General features: G+C 46.9%; 1 protein-coding gene across 1 annotated transcript; it reads left to right on the top strand.

The window, feature by feature from the left end:
* The first annotated feature begins 10307 nt into the window (after nucleotides 1-10307).
* LACRT (lacritin) lies at nucleotides 10308-13854 on the top strand. Its single transcript, XM_059680727.1, has 6 exons — nucleotides 10308-10398; nucleotides 11571-11618; nucleotides 12800-12913; nucleotides 13284-13373; nucleotides 13725-13738; nucleotides 13831-13854. Exons 1-6 carry the CDS (start codon nucleotides 10341-10343, stop codon nucleotides 13852-13854), a joined length of 348 nt encoding a protein of 115 aa, XP_059536710.1. The 5' UTR covers nucleotides 10308-10340.
* The last annotated feature ends 6257 nt before the right edge of the window (nucleotides 13855-20111 follow it).

Raw genomic sequence — 20111 nt, 5'->3', positions numbered from 1 at the left:
CAGACCCCATGTCCTTGTAACATAGGTGGTCAGGGAGGAGAAATATAAAATCACTTTCCCATCTCTTTGTAGATTACTGGGTGAATGCTGGTGTTGTTAGAACAGAAAACAGTGGAGGAGGATGAGGAGGTGATGAGAGAGATGGGGAAGCTGGATGAGACCGGTTTTCCACCTGTAGGGTTTGATACACTCAGTACATCCTATGATTGCCCAGCAGCTGGTGGATATTAGTGTTCAGGGGAAAGGCTGGAATGAAGATGTGGGAGCCATAAGCATAACTCCAAGAATGAGTCACACAGTAGAGTAGGTAAGTGGAGGGGAGGAAAGGGCTAAGAATAGAACACTGGAGAATGTTTAAGGGGCAGGGAAAGGTAAGTCAGAGGGGGAGGAAAATAGAGATAAAAAGAGGGAGGGAGGGGAATGGGAAGGAGAAAGAGAGAATGCACCCAACCTTTCAAAAGATGAGTGGTTGTTAGCAGTGTCACAAACCTCCAGGCTGTAAAGTAGAGATTGCATTTGGGTGCCTTGGCAAGGATTGTTTCTGTCCCAGAGATAGTGGTGGAAAATTATAGGATGGTAAGAACATAAAGTTGATGCACAGCTATCCCTTCACCCATGTCAACAGGGCTAAGCCTCAGTTCCCAAACTGGTTATTTTCTTATTCCTCACTTCCCTTGCCCAATACCATTTTATAGTGCATCACTGTTTGTTGACTTTTTCCATGGCCCTGGCACTAGCACTAGAGCGCACAGCCAGATACCACAGGCCATGCACAAGTACCCCGCATTCCACGGAGAACTTTGATACCTGGAACCTTATACCACCCTGACTTCCACCCTGAAACTGACAGAGTTTAAAAAGCCAGCCCTACCCCAATCAGTCTCAGGACTACCATTGCCTGCCCTGTGGAGAAGGAGACTGGCTATGTGGGAATCCAAAGAGGATTTTCTTGATCGCTCCCATGGAGGAAGAGAAGGAGATGCTTCTCCCACCCTCCAAGTTGAGTGAGGGGTTATCAGAATCACTCATAGATTGGAGGTTCCCGTCCAAGAAGAGACAGGAGTCACCCTCCCCAGAGGGATGTTTGCTCTCCAGCGGTTCTCAACCTGTGAGTCGCGACCCCTGAAAATACATCCTGCATATCAGATATTTACAGTACGATTCATAACAGTAGCAAAATTACAGTTATGAAGTAGCAATGAAAATAATTTTATGATTGGGGGTCACCACAACATGAGGAACTGTATTAAATAATCACAGCATTAGGAAGGATGAGAACCACTGCTAGACTGGCCAGGAGCTGCCCAGACTAAAGCCGACCTATATTCACAGTCATCAGGAATATGTTAACTAGAAAAGACTTAACTACTATAAACAATAACCTGGAGTATAATGGTTCTAAGACAGTAAAAGTTTCTATCTTTCTTATGTACCAGATTTGGGATAAGGGGACAGTAGTCTTATTCTCCATGTAGTTTTTAGGGATTCAGGCTGGAAATTGTTCTACATCTTCAATACACGGCATCAAAGTCATTGTTTCACCTTCACCACCATTCCAATCACAAATGTGGGGAAGAAACATGCAACAGATTGGAGGTTTGTCTGGACTACACTAGCAGGTGATGCATGCTGTTGGCAAGAACGCAGTCTCATGACAACACTTAACTCCGAAGGTTGTTTAAATGTCTCCCAGACAGATGATCAGAATGACGGTTGGTGTCCCTGTAGCAACTTCTGCCACAGGGCAGAAAGAATAAAGAAACTAGTGTGTGTTTTTCATCTGAAACTTCTGGAGGCAGGATGTTTTCCATGATAGGCCATGGAAGAGATACAAGAAGACACACCTCAATCGCCTGAGGCCTTTGCAGGGAAAGGAAGAGAACTCGGGATTTCCCACTGCGTCCATGAATGCATGTGGGAGAAGGGTCAGACGCCCAGAGGCTTCTTGGGGTCTCCAGGCCAGATGAGGGGAGGGAGCACCTGGTGAGAAAGTTGAAGTGTGGGTCCCTGACAGGGCTTAAGGGAACTGCCACCTTTGAGGGGTTCCACAGCAATGGCTGGAGCTCAGGTAAAACTGAACACCAGCCACCTGAAGATGAGCATACCATGCATCAGTGGAGGCCCTCAGGGGAGTCGATGAATGGAGACCCGGACAGAAAGAGATCAGGACTTCTCCCCACATTGCAGTAACCGGTATCTCAGAATCTCTGCCTGCCCTGTCTCACCTCCCCTTAAGGGTTTTAAACTAGGTGGATTCTTTATAACCAAAAAGAACTGTAAAAGTGTGGAATCTGCCCTAACTAGTTTGGCTCAGTGAATAGAGCGCCGGCCTGAGGACTGAAGGGTCCCAGGTTCAATTCCAGTCAAGGGCATGTACCTTGGTTACGGGCACACCCCCAGTAGGGGTTGTGCAGGAGGCAGCTGATTGATGTTTCTCTCTCATCGATGTTTCTAACTCTCTATCCCTCTCCCTTCCTCTCTGTAAAAAAATCAATAAATTATATTTTTTTTTAAAAAAGTGTGGACTCTGCATCATGTGTCCTCAAAAATGGGAAAGGGAGATTAGACAGTGCATATTTGGAAGCACTATCTGAAAGAAAAAAAAATCCGGCAAGTCCTGACTAGTCAATAAACCATTGTTTCCAAAGATAATGTTAACACACAAGGGCCAGGATTTGCCATCATGGAGACAGTCACGAACTGTACACCCATTTCCAAAGGGGTCGTCTGTCATGTCTACTAAAAATTCAGCTTGGGGAACCAAGATGGCGGCGTAAGGTACAGACCTGTGCATGCTGCCTCCCACAACATCATCGAGACTACCAACTATAAGACAAACAGCTATCATTCAGAACCATGGGAAAGCTGGCCCCGTGGAATCTCTACAACTGGAAGGAAAGAAAGAAGAGCACTGAGACTGAGTAGATTGTGCAGAGGCTCCAAGAACAGTGGTGCGGAGTCGCACACCAGGCTGGCTGCAACTGGATGCTGGGTTTTTTTCAACCAGAAGGGGATGTGGACTCTCAAATCCACTGAGCGTGTTTGGAGCAGGAACCTATGGTCCCAGACCCCTACGGGGAGAAGCGGGATGGCTTTGCAACGACCCAAAGAGCAAGAGTGGCTGCCTCTCGGAACTGCTCACTGGCACTCAGGGACGCCAGTCGCTGAGTCGTGGAGAGGTGAATAGATGGGGAGATGCCATTGCCCTTGGCCCTGCCCTGGTGATTCCTGGGGACCCCGCCCTACTCAAATTACATCCCAAACCAAACTGTGCTAGTGGCACAAAGAGAATCACAGGCGCTTTTGCAGCCCAGCCCAGCAAAATGCAGATTTCAACTCCTTGCATACATAAGGGACACAATAAAGAAGCAGAATCAGGTTCGGAGGAAGCCAGAGCCTGACCCACCTGGGCCGGCGACATGGAACCGCTGTACCAGCAAATGCACAGGCAGGCCCACCAGATCCAGTCTCACATGGGACGCTGGGAGACGGCAGACAGGCAGTCTGTGCACTTGGTAGAAAATGAAATCCAAGCAAGCATACCAGATATTCAGCCACCAGGAACGCCTGGAGATTTTTCCCAGCAAGGAACTTCCCAACAAAGAACAGAATGCCAAACTTCCTGTTGCTGAGATAGCCCCCGTGAGGCCGAGGCGGCCCCCGAGAGGCTGGGACGGCCCTGGTGAGGCTGAGACAGCCCTGGTGAGGCTGGGATGGCCCCAGCAGGGGTGGGACAGCCCCTGTGGGGTTGAGATGCCCCGGTGAGATTGAAACAGTCCCGGTGAGGTTGCAGCAGCCCCGGTGAGGTTGCAACTGACCCGGTGAGGTTGAAACAGCCCCTGTGAGGTCGAGACAGCCCTGGTGAGGCTGAGACAACCCCAGTGAGGCTGAAACGGCCGCGGTGAGGCTAAAAGGGCCCCGGTGAGGTTGAGACGGCCCCAGTGAGGTTGCAACTGCCCCAGTGAGGTTGCAGCGGCCCTGATGAGGTTGAAACCGCCCCGGTGAGGTTGAAATGGCCCCTGTGAGGTCAAAACGGCCCCTGTGAGGTTGCGACGGCCCCGGCAAGGTTGCAACTGCCCTGGTGAGGTTGAAATAGCCCCAGTGAGGTTGAAACATCCCCAGTGAGGTTGAAACGGCCCCTGTAAGGTTGAGATGGCCCCTGTGAGGTTGAAACGGCCCCGGTGAGGTCAAGATGGCCCTGGTGAGGTTGAGACAACCCCACTGAGGTCGAATTGGCCGCAGTGAGGTTGAATCAGCCCCGGTGAGGCTGAAACGGCCCTGTTGAGGTTGAGACGGCCCCGGTGAGGTTGCAACAGCCCCGGTGAAGTTGCAGCGGCCCCGGTGAGGTTGAAACGGCCCCAGTGAGATTGAATCGGCACTGGAGAGGTAGAGACGGCCCCAGTGAGGTCAAGACGGCCCCAGTGGGGTTAAAACGGCCCCAGTGGGATTGCAATGGCCCCAGTGGGGTTTCAATGGCCCCGGTAGGGTTGCAACGGCCCCGGTGAGGTTGAATCAGCCCTGGTGAGGTCAAGATGGCACCGGTGAGGTTGAGACGGCCCCAGTGAGGTTGAAACGTCCCCAGTGAGGCTGAATCAGCCCCGGTGAGGTTGGGACGGCCCAGGTGAGGTTGAGACAGCCCCAGTAAACCTGAAATGGCCCCAGTGGGATTGAAACGGCCCCGGTGAGGTTGAAATGGCCCCTGTGAGGCTGAAATGGCCCCCGTGAGGCTGGGATGGCTCCTGTGAGGTGGGGCCGGCCCCTGTGAGGCTGAGATGGCCCCTGTGAGACTGAGACAGCCCCTGGGAAGCTGAGAAAAATACCACATGAACTCACTCATTTATGGATAATAAGAAACATTGTAGACTGATGAACAAAAATGGATACAGAGGCAGAGCAGCATTGAGCAGAATGTCAAACTACCGTGGGAACACTGGAGAGGGTTGGGGGGAGTAGGAGATCAACTGAAGGACTTATATGCATGCATGTGAGAATAACCAATGGACACAAGACACTGGGGAGTGGGGGAAGCCGGGGGAATGTCAAGGGGGAGAAAAAATGAGACATGTGTAATACTGTTTGTAATACTTTAAGAAATAAAAAAAAATTCAGCTTCTATTCTCAAGAAAGTTTAGGAAAAAACAGAGAAAGAGAGAAGGACAAATATAGAAAATGATAACAAAAGCATGAGTAAACGTTAGCATATGGGACTCCAGTCCCCAGTGGATCTAGAAAGCAATGGGGGGGGGGAGGGGGGGGAGGGGAGGTTGCAAATTCTCTGTAAGTCTGAAGATATTTAAAAATAAAAAGTAAAAATATTACATAAAATGTATAAAAAGGATAAGAAAGAAAATCGGGAGATTTCACCTGGAAATCCAGATACCTAATTTTCCTTGAAAAATTGGAATGTCTGGCAGTAGGGAGGGACATTTATCATGTATCATTGCACCTGCACTATTGTCAGCCTTACACCTGGCCTGCCTGGCTCACTTTTGTTACTTGCCTGACTCCTATAGGCATTGAAATTTGCATCCCCAAACTCTGCCCTCTGACTCCAAGTCCCTATCTAGACATTGCCAAGTGAAGTGGCAGAACCACAGGGGGTCCATGAGAATTGCTAAGACCACAGGCAGGAGGAGGGCTGGCTCTTGGTTCTTTGAGGACTTACTCTGTGGCTCCTGGAGCTTACCACTTCACCTGTGAACCAGGAAGAGAAAATAGGAGTTCTTCATGTTTTGGTCTGGAAAAGCCTTTCTGAAGTTGCACATAACATATCTTTTTCTCTCTGGGACCTACCTGATGCTCACTAGCCTTCCAAAATTAAAATATTAAAGGGTATTAAAGGGTACTATGATGGTTTGGGGGGGTGTTTTCTTTTGTTTTGTTAATCCTCAACCAAGGATATTTTTCCATTGATTTTTAGAGAGAGTGGAAGGGAGGGAGAAAAAGGGAAAGAGGAAAAAAGAGAGAAACATCGATGTGAGAGAGATGCATCAATTGGTGGCCTCTGACACGTGCCATGATCAGGCCAGAGATCAAACCTACAACCCAGGTGCATGCCCTTGACTGGGAATTGAACTCAAAACCCTTTGGTGTGGGGGCAAACAGTCTAACCATTGAGTAACACTGGCCAGGGCTGTAATGGTTTATCTTATGTCTCAACTTGGCTGGGCCACAGTGCCCAGATATGTGGTCAAACATTACTTTGGATATTTCATTAAGGGTGTTTTGGGGTGAGATTAATATTTAAATCACTGGGCTTTGAGTAAAGCTGATTGCCCTCCATAATATGAGCGGGTCTCATCCTATCAGTTGAAGGACTGAATAGAACAAAGGACTGACCTCCCTGGAAGAAGGGGGGATTCTGCCAGCAGGTGGCCTTTCAACTTGAACCACAACATCTCTTTCCTGGGTCTTCAGCCTGACAGCCTTCAAACTGGAACTACAGGTTTTGGACTAGCCAGGCTCCATAAGCGCGTAAACCAATTCCTTCAACAAATAAATACAACAGGGGAGTGCGGTAGAGCTTGGGCAAAACCAGCAGAGACCAACCATGTGAACCATAGCAGTTAGGATAAGTTGGTCCCATAGACACGGCTTATGGCTGTGTCTTGGATGTGTGAACTATCTACCCAAAAACTCTAGGTCACTTCTTCCATTTTTAATCCCTACTATCCCTCCTACCCCAGGACAGGGTTTCACAGAAGGGGAACAGGGGAAAGACATTCAGCACAGGTCAGATCAGATGAGGGGGGTATATCAGTCAGAGTCCTAGAAGAAAAGGAATGGCCCATTCAGAAGAGCTTATTAAAGAGGTTCTTTAAATATATATATATATATTCAAGTAAGGACTAACAGCAGCAGGAAGCCATTACCATCTCTAAAACTGAAGTGGCACAGGGAGGAAATGGTTTTCCCTGAGACCAGTTAGGAGAAGGAACTGTGGAACCAGGGCCACTAGATAGAAGCTGTAGTCATAAAGGAACACCGCCATTGCCACACCATGCAGTATTAAATGTTTGTGGCTAAATAACCAATTATTCCAAAGCCTAGTGCTATTCAAACAGCGTCATTTCTTATCTCTCGGTTGCTGTGGGCCAGGAGTCCAGGTGCAGCTTCGCTGGGTCCTCTACTCAGAATCTCTGACAAGCCTGCAAGAAGTTATCAAGGTTAGTTACTAAAGGATCCACTTCCAAGCTCACTCACACTTGTTGGCAGAATTCACTTCCTCAAAGATTGCTGGACTGGGGAGCCTCTATCCTTCCCTGGCTTCAGGCTAAGGCTGCCATCAGTTCCTTACTACATGGCCCTCTCCATAGGGCAGCTCACACCATAGCATCTCACTTCACTGGGGAAAGCAAGCTGAGAAGAGAGAGAGAGAGAGAGAGAGAGAGAGAGAGAGAGAGAGAGAGAACAAACAAGGTAACAGTCATAGTTTTTTGACATTTTTTAATTGAATTTGTTGGGGTTATATTGGTTAATGAAATTATATAGCTTTCAAGTGTACAATTCTTTAATACATCATCTATATATTGTATTGTAGTTCACCACCCAAAGTCAAGTGTCCTTCCGTCTCCATTTATTCCCCCTTTTACACTTTCTACCTGCCTTACCCCCTTTCCCTCTAGTAACTATCATACTATTGTTGTTTAATCTCTTCTCCTTTTTCACTCCACCTCCCAAAACCTCTCCTCTGACAGCTGTCAGTCTGTTCTCTCTATCTGTGAGTCTGTTTCTACTTTATTTCTTTTGTCCATTAGATTCAACATATAAGTGAAATCATATGGTAGTTGTCTTTCTCTGACTGGATTATTTCACTTACCATAATACTCTCCAGGTCCATCCAACAGTCAGTGTTTTATAACCTAACCTCAAAAGTGACAGACATCCCAAAACTTTTGCCATTTTCTTTTTGTTAGAAGCAAATCACTAGATCCAGCCCAAGTTTAGACAATCAGGATTACTCAGGGTATGTTAGCAGTCTACCTACCACACATAACAAAGCAGGGAGGTAGCAGGAGGAACAAATCCTTGACCAATCTCTCTTCCCATCCTCTGATCACCCACCATTGTCTGCCATTGACCAAATTCAACCAGAGGCTAGAGGGCAAGGAAGCCCAGGTGAGACAGCCCGCAAAGGTCATCCTTCCAGACCAGGGCAGAGAGCATCAGAGAATGGATCTGGGACAGAAAGGAGAGGAAAGTAGGATGGACAGACAATTACCAGCACATGATAAAAGATAGATGGGCAAACCGACAGTCATCATGGAGGTCAAACACCCTAGAAGACAAGTCCCTCACCCACATACATGGGATGCATCTCTTTTCTTTAATATACGAATCCAATTCTTTCCAAGGCCCTAAAATTTGGGATAACATTGGACTGGCCCTGTTATAAAGTTATGAAATTTTTCTATAGAACAAGTGTCCCTGCCTTACACCTCCCCCCCTCCACCCCATTTATGTCAATACCTGCCTTTTTAATGCCTGCAGCAAAGAGGGGGATTAGGAAAGGAATGGGAATGAGCAGTGACATTTGGAAAGACCTTGCTCTGTGACAGCACTAATGTTGATGCCAGAGTTCTAATTTCCTCTTAGAAAAAACTTGTGCAAATATCATAGTTTGCTTCTGTTGGCTTTTTTAATGTGCTCAGGTAGACAGTAAGGGCTCTTGAGTCAGAGCTTCTCCTTCTCTAGTGCATACATGGACACACACACTTGCACACACACCCTAGAGCACTTTCTCCTGTCCCTCAGCCCTCCCCATCACCTTCAACCCTCCTCAGGTAGGCAGTCAATTGGCAAGTCCTGTCCCTATGCTAATTTAATGCATTCCTCTTCTTCACTTACTGACCACCATTAGATACCGATAAATTTCAAATATGAAAGCACACAGGGAGTTAGTGGGGGCCCAGTTACTTTACCCCAGGTCCCACACTCCATGTGTGGAGCAGATCAGCTGCCTGAATGTGATGGTGATCTTACTGGAGGTTAAGGATGGGTGAAATGGCCTGAAAGAACTCACTCCTTATGCCAGTAATGTCCCACCTCTATCTCCTGAGGAGATTAATGCTATGAACCTGGACCACCGCAACCATCCTCCTACCCCCTTGTCCACACTGGTCTGCAGAACAGCTGTGAGGCAGGGAAGCCTGGAGGAGCACCCAGGGCCTGGCGAGAACAAGCACCCAGCTAATGGAAAATCACAAATTGGTATCCAGTACCCTATTCTCTACCTGTCAGTTCCTCAAGTGGCTCTTGTTTCTTCTCAGCCCCGTTCGATATAGCACTTAGCAGCAGCCTAAATTAAACTTCCCAAAAAGATGAACCCTCTCAAAGTTCAAGAATCCCACACATCTCCATAGAAATGTATTGTCTATAAAATGCTTTGCCATATGTTATCTCACCAATCTCCTATACAGGAGCCATAACTCCTCGATGACAAATGAAAATCCTAAAGTTTTTTAGCATATGACAGTACACTGTCTTATGTATATGACAAAGCCAGAACTCAAAATCCAGGCTTCTTGGTTACCAACTCAGGGCAAGAAGAATTCCCAAGTCAAAGAGAATTATCTGCTTTTCTGACTGTGAGTCAGCTCCCTACTGGAAGGGAGAGTCAAAGTCCAACTTCAGTGAATGACCAGCTTTCTTTAACCAGGAGATCCTCTCAGAAATGTGGGATCCCATTGCTTGGACCTGAGCATAGAGACTGACAGGGGCCCAGGTGGGGCTGGGGGAGTTCTTCCTATGGGATTAAGTGCAAGAACAGAGGACAACTCCAGAGAAGGCACCAGTGCTTTCAAAGCCATGTTCTCAAGAGGATAAAGGAGCCATGAACTCAGTCCCCAAGTGTGTTCTGAGTGTGGCCTCCCCACGGAACAGGGCTCACTTAGCCTGGAGAAACCTTCAAGCCCCTGCACTGAGTCCAGTGGAGATCTAGGCAAGAGGTGGGCAATGTGGTCTCCCAAGCCCCCAGCCTCCTCCAGGAGAGATGCCAGGACTAAGAGTCCTACCAGTACCCTCAACAGACACATTTTAAAATCTACCCAAACCAAACAGCTGCTTCCTGTCCCTGAGATCCCAGAGATGTGAACCCAGAGGGCAGGTGGGGTGGAGAAGGAAAGACAAGGTTGGTGCCAGGTATCTGCCAGCCCCAGCTCCTCCTTGTGGATTTAGCAGGTGACAATCTGGGGAAGAAGGGGAGGAGGAGGAAGAAGTCACACCCCTCCTAGTTTGTTTCCCATTGGCTCTTGGTATCCTTAAAAGGGCCCCGCATTCCCAGCACTGTATTTGGGACCCTCTGAGGATTCTGTGGTGATACTCACTCCTGAGCGTCAACCATGAGATTCACAGCTCTTCTCCTTCTGGTAGCTCTGGCTGGGGCCCTGGTCGTTGCCCGTGAGTATGGCCCTCCCCCTGCACCCACCAAAGCCCTCACAATCGAGGGAAGCCTTAGCTCCTGCCTTTATTCTTCTGTTTCTCTCTCAGTGCTATGCTGGCTTCTCTTCTCTCTGCAAGTGACTCCTGCCCGACCCCCCACCCCCACCCTAATTCTCCATATGTGGCCTATTTACCTCACTGCTGGGGGGTGGGGGGAGGGCAGGGAACCTCTGGCCATCTCCTCACACATCCTCCTTTACCCCCTATAATGGTCACACTGGCCTTATTGCAGGGTCCCTGGGCCACTGAATATAGCTGAGCAGGTTGTCCCATGCACAAGGGTACCTGGCGGGGAAGGTGATGTTCCACTTGCCGAGCAGCGTAACCTGCCCATGGCTATCTCTCAGGATGCCTTTTACAATTGCACAAAAGCACTATTTGGGCCAGGACAACCCTGCCACTCCTCAAAATTTGGGACCTTCCTTCTTGCTCTTCCTTCTGCCTGTCCCCTTCCCCAGCCAACTCTTGATATCATCCAACCAGGTGCTTTCTCATCTGTGAAATCTCACTTTAGGTATGAATTCTTCAAGAAAGTCTTCCTCAAAAAAAAAAATGTATGAAGGATCAATTAGACCTCTTTTGCCCATATCACACCATCTCACCTGGAACTAAATAATTACCTTAGAATGTTAGCTCTGTCAGGGCGGGGTCTTATCTACCTTCTTCATCATAGAACCCCCTTCACTTAGCAGAGAGCTTTGCATAAATGTTGTGTTGAAAAAATATGGGGAATTAGAGCTGGAGTCCTATCCCATAAACCACCTGAGCGTGACCCAAGGACCTCTGCACCAACCTCCACCACCACAGGCCATGGCTGGTTCCCTGACACTAGCTTAGGGAACCTCACAAGCTAGAGGCACAGGAGGAGGGCAGTTTTCAGAGGAATATCCCACTTTTCTGAGGAGAACCTGCTTCAAAAAACTGCAGAAGGAGTTAAACATCAGAAAGAATGCTCTGATGGACCCACTGGTGTGGCAGAAGGACCTGTTCAGCCAACAGAGAAATCTGCCCCCCCCCCCCCCCCCGCGTCCACAAACATTCCTGAGAGCTCAGGATTGGGAATGTGAGGGAGAATGGCTCTGGTGTGGATCAGGTTCAGTTCTCATAATTGTCTCTCTTCTCGGTTACAGAAGATGCCACCGCTGGTCCTGCACAAGCTGCTGAGGACCCTGAAAGCTGTGAGTTCTCTCCCTCTGGTCCCTGCCCTGGGGAAGGGTCAAACAGCTGGGATGTCAGTGGAGGCTGGAGGAGGAATTCAGGGAGAGGGGACTGGGTACTAATCTTGGTGGTAGTAAAAGAGCATGGATTGGGGTGGGACAGGTGTAGGGAAGAAGCAGAAGAACTCATACAGGCAGGGTTAATGGGGAAAAAGTTTTGTGAATAAAAGGGAGAAAACAATAAGGTAAAATAATAAGGGCAATGTCCCATGCAGTATGCAGACCTTTACCTGTAAACAGCTTTCGTGACTCCCAGCTCCTTTGCAAGGTGCCCGCTATCTGGCCTCAGACCCCATTTCCAACCCTCTTCCCATGCCTCTCCCTCATGTACCACCCATATCTTCTAAATTTAACATCTTTGCATTCCGCCCACCTGTCCCACACATGCCTTCCCCAGAGCTCTTGCTGACTCACTTCCTGCCCCCAAGGAAGCCCCTTTAGAACAACCTCCCTGCCAAAATCCTGCATTCAAGACCCAGCTTCTCTCTCCCCTGCTCCCTGATTGCCCGCACACTCCTCTCCCAATTCCTCCCAACCCTGCCCAGAACAAGTGCCCAGCCTGCCCATCTCCCGAGAGGCTCTGTCTTAGTCCATTCGGGCGGGCTGCTACAACAAGCAACCATAGACTGGCTCTCACAGCAGAAAGGTATTTCCCATGGTCCTGGAGGCTACACGTCTGAGACCAGGGTGTCTGCATGGTCAGGTTCTGGTGAGGACCCTCTTCCAGGTTTAAGACTGACAACTTTTCATCATATCCTCACATGTTGGAAAGAAGGGGAGAGAGCTCTCTGTGGTCCCTTCTACAATGGCACTAACGTCATTCATGAGGGATTCACCTCATGACCTAATTACCTCCCCAAGGCCCCACCTCCTGATACCATTCTGTTGGAAGTTAAGATTTCACCAGATGCATTGGGGCAGGGCGGGGGGATGCGGGCGGAGAGACAAACACTCATCTATAATGAGCACATAGTGTGTAGAAATCCCATTTCTCTTAAGAGGTAGAGCTTATGCCATATCATTTCTGTATCCTGGCACCCAGCACATATTAGGTATCTCAGGCTCTGCCACCCATTCCTAAGGAAGAAAAAAACACACCTGACTTTGCTAAAATCAACAAATCTGTGTGTTTGTAACTCCAGTGCAATCTGATGCACCCCAAGAGACAACCATAGCAGCGCAGACTCCGGCGGCCGCCCAGGAGACTCCGGCTGCAGCCCAGGAGCCAACCACCAAGCAAAGAAAAAATCCTCTGGGTAAGTCTCTGTCTCTGTAACAGATACAGCCCAAAGAAATCTCTGGCGGCAGGTCTACATGATGCCTCTGTGCACAAAGACAAGCCCAGAAGAAGCAGACATTCATTCATTCACCTGAACACAACGCACAAATGAGGTGAACACTGCACCCAAACACAGTCTCTGCAATAGTAGATTTTGCTGCCTGCACTATACATGGTTTCTCTCCTGGCCCACTCACGTTCCTATGAGAGAGAAGCTGGGCCCCTCAGCAAAACTTCTGCACTTTAGGAATTTATACAAGGATAATGGGGGAAGAGGGGAAGAGGTGGGAACTCTCTTTAAATGACATGGCTTTTCTGCTGATGTGATTCTTCTGCTCCCAAATTAGAATCCGTGATAGAGAAAGGTAGATCGGACCAAAAAAATGTGATTGAAAGAGAAAAAAAGAAGGTGGATGACAGAATTCAAAAGGCTAAAGGTAAGTGCATTCTACGGCAAAGCCTTGTGGGAACAGGAGTACTCACCAGCCACTAGCCACCAGCCAACTGGGGAGGTGGGAAAGACCATGCCCTCACCACCACCCTACAGAGGAGATCTGGGACTACCTCAGCCTCTCTCCATTGAAATTTCCTTCATTTGTGCCTTCAAATGCCTCAAATTTCTCACCCACGTTCAAAATGCATGGTTGTCTGATACCAGATGCCCCTGGAGTCCTACCCCCAACTGCTTGCTCATTTCTCTTCCTCTCACTCCTGCCCAGGTTGGGGGATAGGGTTCATTCTTTGGCCTCTGGTGAATCTAACCTCCCTCCCTCTGACTTCTGTGTCAGGCCCTCAGGGTGCAGTGAGGTTGGAAAGAAGATTGAGTTGAGGATGGAATGAGTGGGTAGGGCTTTAGACCCTTCAAGCCTCATTCACATCTCTGCTTTCTTACAGATGCTGCGAAGAGATTGGATCTAGGCAGATTTTTCTTTTGAGAAGCTGTAAAGAATGGGATCTGGGGACTTAACGCCTTAATCATGTGTACGGCTCAGAGCAATTAAATTGAAAGCATTCAACTTGTTGTGTGCCTGTGTTCTGTAGGGTGGGCCTGAGGGGGAGGGAGAAAAGCCCTGCCTGGAGCCCATACCCTGAGCCAGTCACAGCCCACTTTCAGGACACTGCCTCTAACAAGCCCTTTTAGTCACACTGAGCCACAGCCACATGTGCTGGGCCTCCTGCTCCAAATGCCACTCGGTTCTGTCTGCCTCCTTCTTCTTCACACACGGCTCCTAGTGACATTTGAGCAGTTCCAAAAATTAAATCAACCCCCAAAGAGCCAGGATTTGTCATCCTGAAAATAGTCAAATCCTGAGTTATTGCTACAAAAGCCACTTTCTTGTGGCATTAGTAAAAAATGCATCCCTCCTGCCTTCCACTCACAATTTCCACACGGGGCCGATTAATTTACTGAGCCTGGCTGGTGCTGTCAGTGGGTTGGGCATCGTCCTGTGCACTGATGCGGGTGTGCAGGAGGCAGCCGTTTGATGTGTCATTTTCACATTAATGTTTCTCCCTCCCGCTTCCTCTCTCTTTATAAATCAATAAAAAAAAGTTGAGAGAGAGAGAGAGAGAGAGAGAAATTGGGACACAGACATACACAGAGGGAACATTATGTAAAGACACACAAGGATAGATGGCCATGTGACCAAGGAGGCAGGGACTGGTGTGATGCCAACACCAGGAACAAGAAGAGGTAGAGAAGGGCTCTTCCCTACAGGTTTCAGAGAGAGCATGGCCCTGTTGACACCTTGATTTTGAACTTTTAGCCTCCAAAGCTAAGCGACAATAAATTTATGTTGTTTTAAGCCATCAGTTTATGGTAGGAAACTAACACACACCCCTATTCCCATATTCAACATCTCAGCAGGCTACTGGTTCTTCTTATAACTGGAAGGTCACAGCCTTAGGCCACCATCACCAGTTCCCCCACCTCCTAAGCCCTGGCAACCGCCAATCTACTTTGTTTCCATGAGTTTGGGGTTTTTAGATTCCACATATAAATGAGATCATAAAGTATTTGTCTTACTCTGACGTATTTCTCTTAGCACAATATCCTCCAGCTCTACCCATGCTGTTGCAAATAGCAGGATTTCCCTTTTTCTCATGGCTGAATAATAGTCCATTATATTGATATATATGTCTTTTAGTTGTTACTGCACAGATCTCTTTGGTTAAATTTATTTCTCAGTATTTACTTCTTTTATTTCAGTATGTTTTGTTTTGTTTTTTAATATAATTTATTGATTTTTTACAGAGAGGAAGGGAGAGAGATAGAGCGTTAGAAACATCGATGAGAGAGAAACATCGATCAGCTGCCTCCTGACATCTCCCACTGGGGATGTGCCCGCAACCCAAGTACATGCCCTTGACCAGAATCGAACCCGGGACCCTTGAGTCCGCAGGCCGACGCTCTATCCACTGAGCCTAACCGATTTCAGCGGTTTCAGTATGTTTTTTAATTTATCTTTATTATTGAAAGTATTACACCACTTCCACCCACGTCTCCATTCTCATCCTGTGAAATTAATGTCTACACTTGTGCTATCTCTTTACCAGATATATAACTCTTCAAAACCAAGTCTATGTGTGATCCATCTCAATATCCTAATACTGAATGGATAATGGGTTATTACTTCACAAATGGCTTGTGTACTGAACGATGGAGATCCATATAGGCACTGTGCACTCAGGCCCATACCTGCGCACAACACCTCTCCCATCCTCCCCACTGACAGTACCCACCCAGGTTCTGGTGATATCAGCCTTCCCGCACTCCACCACACCCCAGGTCCTCCCCCGTCCTAGGAGAGAAAACTTTAACCACCTCACACCCAAATCTCTGTGCTGTGGAAGGTACAGTGACCATGACAAAGCCTGATAAAGGGGAAGCAGTTTCCCAGATACTGTTTCAGAGAAGAACCCAGGCCCAGTGAAATCTTTCATCCCCACAGACAACGGCAGCAGTCCAAAGGCCCTAGCAGGCCAACAAGGAAAAAAGGCATAGGCAGCTTCCCCTTGTGGTTGTTACTTTAACACGTCACCTTTGTTGGGGTGTGGGGAGCAGAAGGTGGTCTCTCTGACACAAACCACTCAAGACACATACAAACGCATCTGTGTCCAGCTAAAAGGCCAAGCACAGCTTTCCACCCCCTTCCCACCTCCAATTTCATGAAATGACAAGAAATAATAAACAATTTTAAAAGGATTATTTCTGGGTTTGCAATTGTTTTCCTAAGTTCTAAGTTTATGGAAGTTTGATGTTCAGCTATGAGTGATATATTCTAAATCATTGATTTTCAACTGGTATGCCACAAGAATTCTTAAAACATGCGATACCTGACTATTTAGTCAGGAGCACTAACCCAGCCGTGGGCAAACTACGGCCCGCGGGCCGGATCCAACCCGTTTGAAATGAATAAAACAAAACAAAACAAAAAAAAAGACCATACCCTTTTATGTAATGATGTTTACTTTGAATTTATATTAGTTCACACAAACACTCCATCCATGCTTTTGTTCCGGCCCTCCGGTCCAGTTTAAGAACCCATTGTGGCCCTCGAGTCAAAAAGTTTGCCTACCCCTGCCTAACCTCTTCTCCCTTAAATTGTCAAATAAAAAATAAATAAATAACAATGGACAACACAACAACAGCCATCCAGTGTGAATGAATCAAAATATCTCTCTTTTTTTTTGTCAGATTGACAAAAAATGTATTTTTGCTATGCTGCAAAATTTGAGTAATTAGTTTATATGTACCATGAGCTGAAAATCATGGTTTTAAATAAATTATATACAAATTAATAAGAGAAACACTCAATAACACAATTCCAAGTATGATGAGAAGGAATAAAGATACATCCATCAACATCTTATCTCTGACACCAAATGAATTGATTTACCACAAGAAAAATAAATACAGATTTATAAATTCCATTTTGAATAAAATGGAGAGGACTTACAACCCCAAATAATACTTTCCTTTTTAAAAAAAATTTTTTTATTGATTTCAGAGAGGAAGGGAGAGGAAGGGAGAAATAGAAACATCAATGATGAGAGAGAATCATTGATTGGCCACCTCCTGCACACCCCACACTGGGGATGAAGCCTGCAACCCAGGCATGTGCCCCGACTGGGAATCAAACCATGACCTCCTGGGGAGGAAACCAAGATAGTGGCATAGGTAAACACCGGAAATTGCTGCCTCCCACAACAAATTCAAAAATACAACTAAAAGAAAAAACGGACATCATCCAGAACTACAGGAAGGCTGGCTGATTTGAAATTCTACAACTAGAAGGAAAGAAAAGCACACTGAGACCCAGAGGAGCTGCAGAAGTAAAGTGCAGAGGTACTGAGGCTCGAGCGTGCACGGAAAGGGGCTGGCACCTGAGGACGCGGCTGTCTTTTTGAATCGGGAGGGAGTCACAAGCTCCCGACTGCTCTGAACTCCGGTTCCGGGAAGTCTCTGGGGACCCAGGACTCATACGGGGAGAAACTGGACTTTCTGGCAGCAGGCAGAACTCGGAACTTGAGGGCGGCTTTCCCTAGAGGTGCTTGCAGCAATTACCAGGACACTGAGATGCTGGGCCCCTAAGGGCAGGGCTGAAGATCAGCCATAGCTGCTTGCTCCGCCCTTCAATTCCCTGAGACCCCGCCCCACCCAGGCTGCTGCAGAGGCTTTTGCATATGAATGCCCTTGCCCTTTGCAATCTGAAAATTACCTAACAAATTGCAGCTGGGCCAGACAGACCCAGAACTTCCAAGAGAAGGCCCAAGGCCCCACAGCAGCTTGCATTGCTTCACAGCTGGGCCTCATCTGGGCACCTCCAAACTCCAAAAAAGGAAGGGGAATCTGCAGTTCTCTTTGTAGCTCCTGCTGGGTAACCTCAGGCAGAGGCTAAATTAGCATCTCCTCAGATCCAAGAGCCAGTGTACCCACTGGTCAGAGTGGGACCATCCAGATTACAACTCCTCAGATCCATAAGGGACACACTCAGGGGACAGACTCAGTGAGCACCAAAGCCTCACTGAACCAAGTCTTTCCACAGAAGGGTGTCTCCAGCACAGAAGTTCTCCCACTGCAGACACAGCTGATTCTCACTGCCAATTGGCCTGGAGGTCAATTACTCCCAGTGATCCTACAACAATCAAGGCATAACTACAACAAGACTGTGCACAAAGCCCACAAGGGGGTGCACCAAGAGTGTCCACCTCAGGTAACTGGGGAGGCTGAGCCACTGGGCCCTACAGGACACCTAGCACACAAAACCACTCTACGAACACAGGGAAGCATAAAAAATGGGGAGACAAAGAAACATGTCACAAATGACAGAAATGGAGGAAAGCAAACGACAGGATATAGAGTTCAAAACCACGTTTATAAGGTTTTTCAAGAATTTTATGGAAACTGCTGATCAAATTTAGTGAGACCCTGGAGGATATGAAAAAAGACCAACTAGAAATTAAGCATACACTGACTGAAATAAAGAATAATATACAGAGATCCGACAGCAGACAAGAGGATCCCAAGAATCAAGTCAAAGATTTGAAATATGAAGAAACAAAAAATACCCAACCGAAAAAGCGAAAAGAAAAAAGAATCCAAAAATATGAAGCTAGTGTAAGGAGCCTCTGGGACAACTTCAAGCATACCAACATCAGAATTATAGGGGTACCAGAATAAGAGAGAGGGCAAGATATTTAAAACCTATTTGAAGAAATAATGACAGAAAACTTCTCCTACCTGGTGAAAGAAATAGACTTACAAGTCCAGGAAGCGCAGAGAACCCCAAACAAAAGGAATCCAAAGAGGACCACACCAAGACACATCATAATTAAAATGCCAAGAGCAAAAGACAAAAGAGAGAATCTTAAAAGCAGCAAGAGAAAGACAGTCAGTTACCTACAAGGGAGTACCCATACGAATGTCAGCTGATTTCTCAACAGCAACTATGCAGGCCAGAAGGGAGTGGCAAGAAATATTCAAATATTCAAAGTGATGAATAGCAAGAACCTACAACCAAGATTACTTTATCCAGCAAAGCTATCATTCAGAATAGAAGGTCAGATAAAGAGCTTCACAGATAAGAAAAAGCTAAAGGAGTTCATCACCACCAAACCAGCATTATATGAAATGCTGAAGGGTATTCTTTAAAAAGAGGAAGAAGAAAAAGAAAGTCTTACCATTTGCCACAGCATGGATGGAACTGGAGAGTGGATAAATACCACATGATCTCACTCATTTGTGGAATATAATGAACAACATAAACTGATGAACAAGGACTGATCCAGAGACGAAGAGGCATTGATGGGACTGTCGGGCCTTGGAAGGAAGGTAGGTGAGGTTGGGGGTAAGGGGGAAAGATCAACCAAAGGATTTATATGCAAGCATATAGGTCTAACCAATGGACACGTACAACTGGGGGGTGAGGGCATGAGCGGAGGGGGGCGGGGGGAGGGGGTAACATGGGGATAAGGACAGATATGTAATATCTTAATCAATAAAAAATATATTTTAAAAAAAAACCATGACCTCCTGGTTCATAGGTCAATGCTCAACCACTGAGCCACACCAGCTGGGCCCAAATAACACTTTCTATGAAGAACTTCTGCCAAGTCCAGTGAAACTGGAACCAAATTGAGGGAAGATGCTGACACAGTGTCCCATAATGACAGCTCATGGGCAGAGCAGACAAATACAGCTTCTCTAAAGTGCATGATATACTCAGAGGAACAAAATCAAAGACACCTTGTTTGTAACTAGATCAACCACATGTATGAGACTGCTCCTGAGAAAGAGCACTGAGCACCTAGAAAAGAAAAGCAGAATTAAAGACATAATTAAAGTGTTCCTTAAAAATAAAAGAAAATTTGAATCTGGCTGGGGTAAGGGGAAAATGGGGAGTTGTTTGATGGATGAAGAGTTTCAGTTTTGCAAGTTGAAAAAAGTTCTGGAGATTGGTTGTGCAACAACATAAATGTACTTAACACTATTGAACTGTACACTTAGAAATGGTTTAGATGGGAAATTCTATGTTATATGTATTTTACCACAAAAAAAAAACTAAAATTAATAATAAAAATGTGAACCCTAGCATTTGATTCAGTGGGTAGAGCCTTGACCTGGGGACTGAAGGGTCCCAGGTTCGATTCTGGTCAAGGGTACATGGCCGGGT

Source organism: Myotis daubentonii, chromosome 2 (assembly GCF_963259705.1).
Source record: "Myotis daubentonii chromosome 2, mMyoDau2.1, whole genome shotgun sequence".
Lineage (NCBI taxonomy): Eukaryota > Metazoa > Chordata > Mammalia > Chiroptera > Vespertilionidae > Myotis > Myotis daubentonii.
Note: the sequence above shows the minus strand (reverse complement) of the source record. Positions and strands in the feature narration are given on the sequence as shown.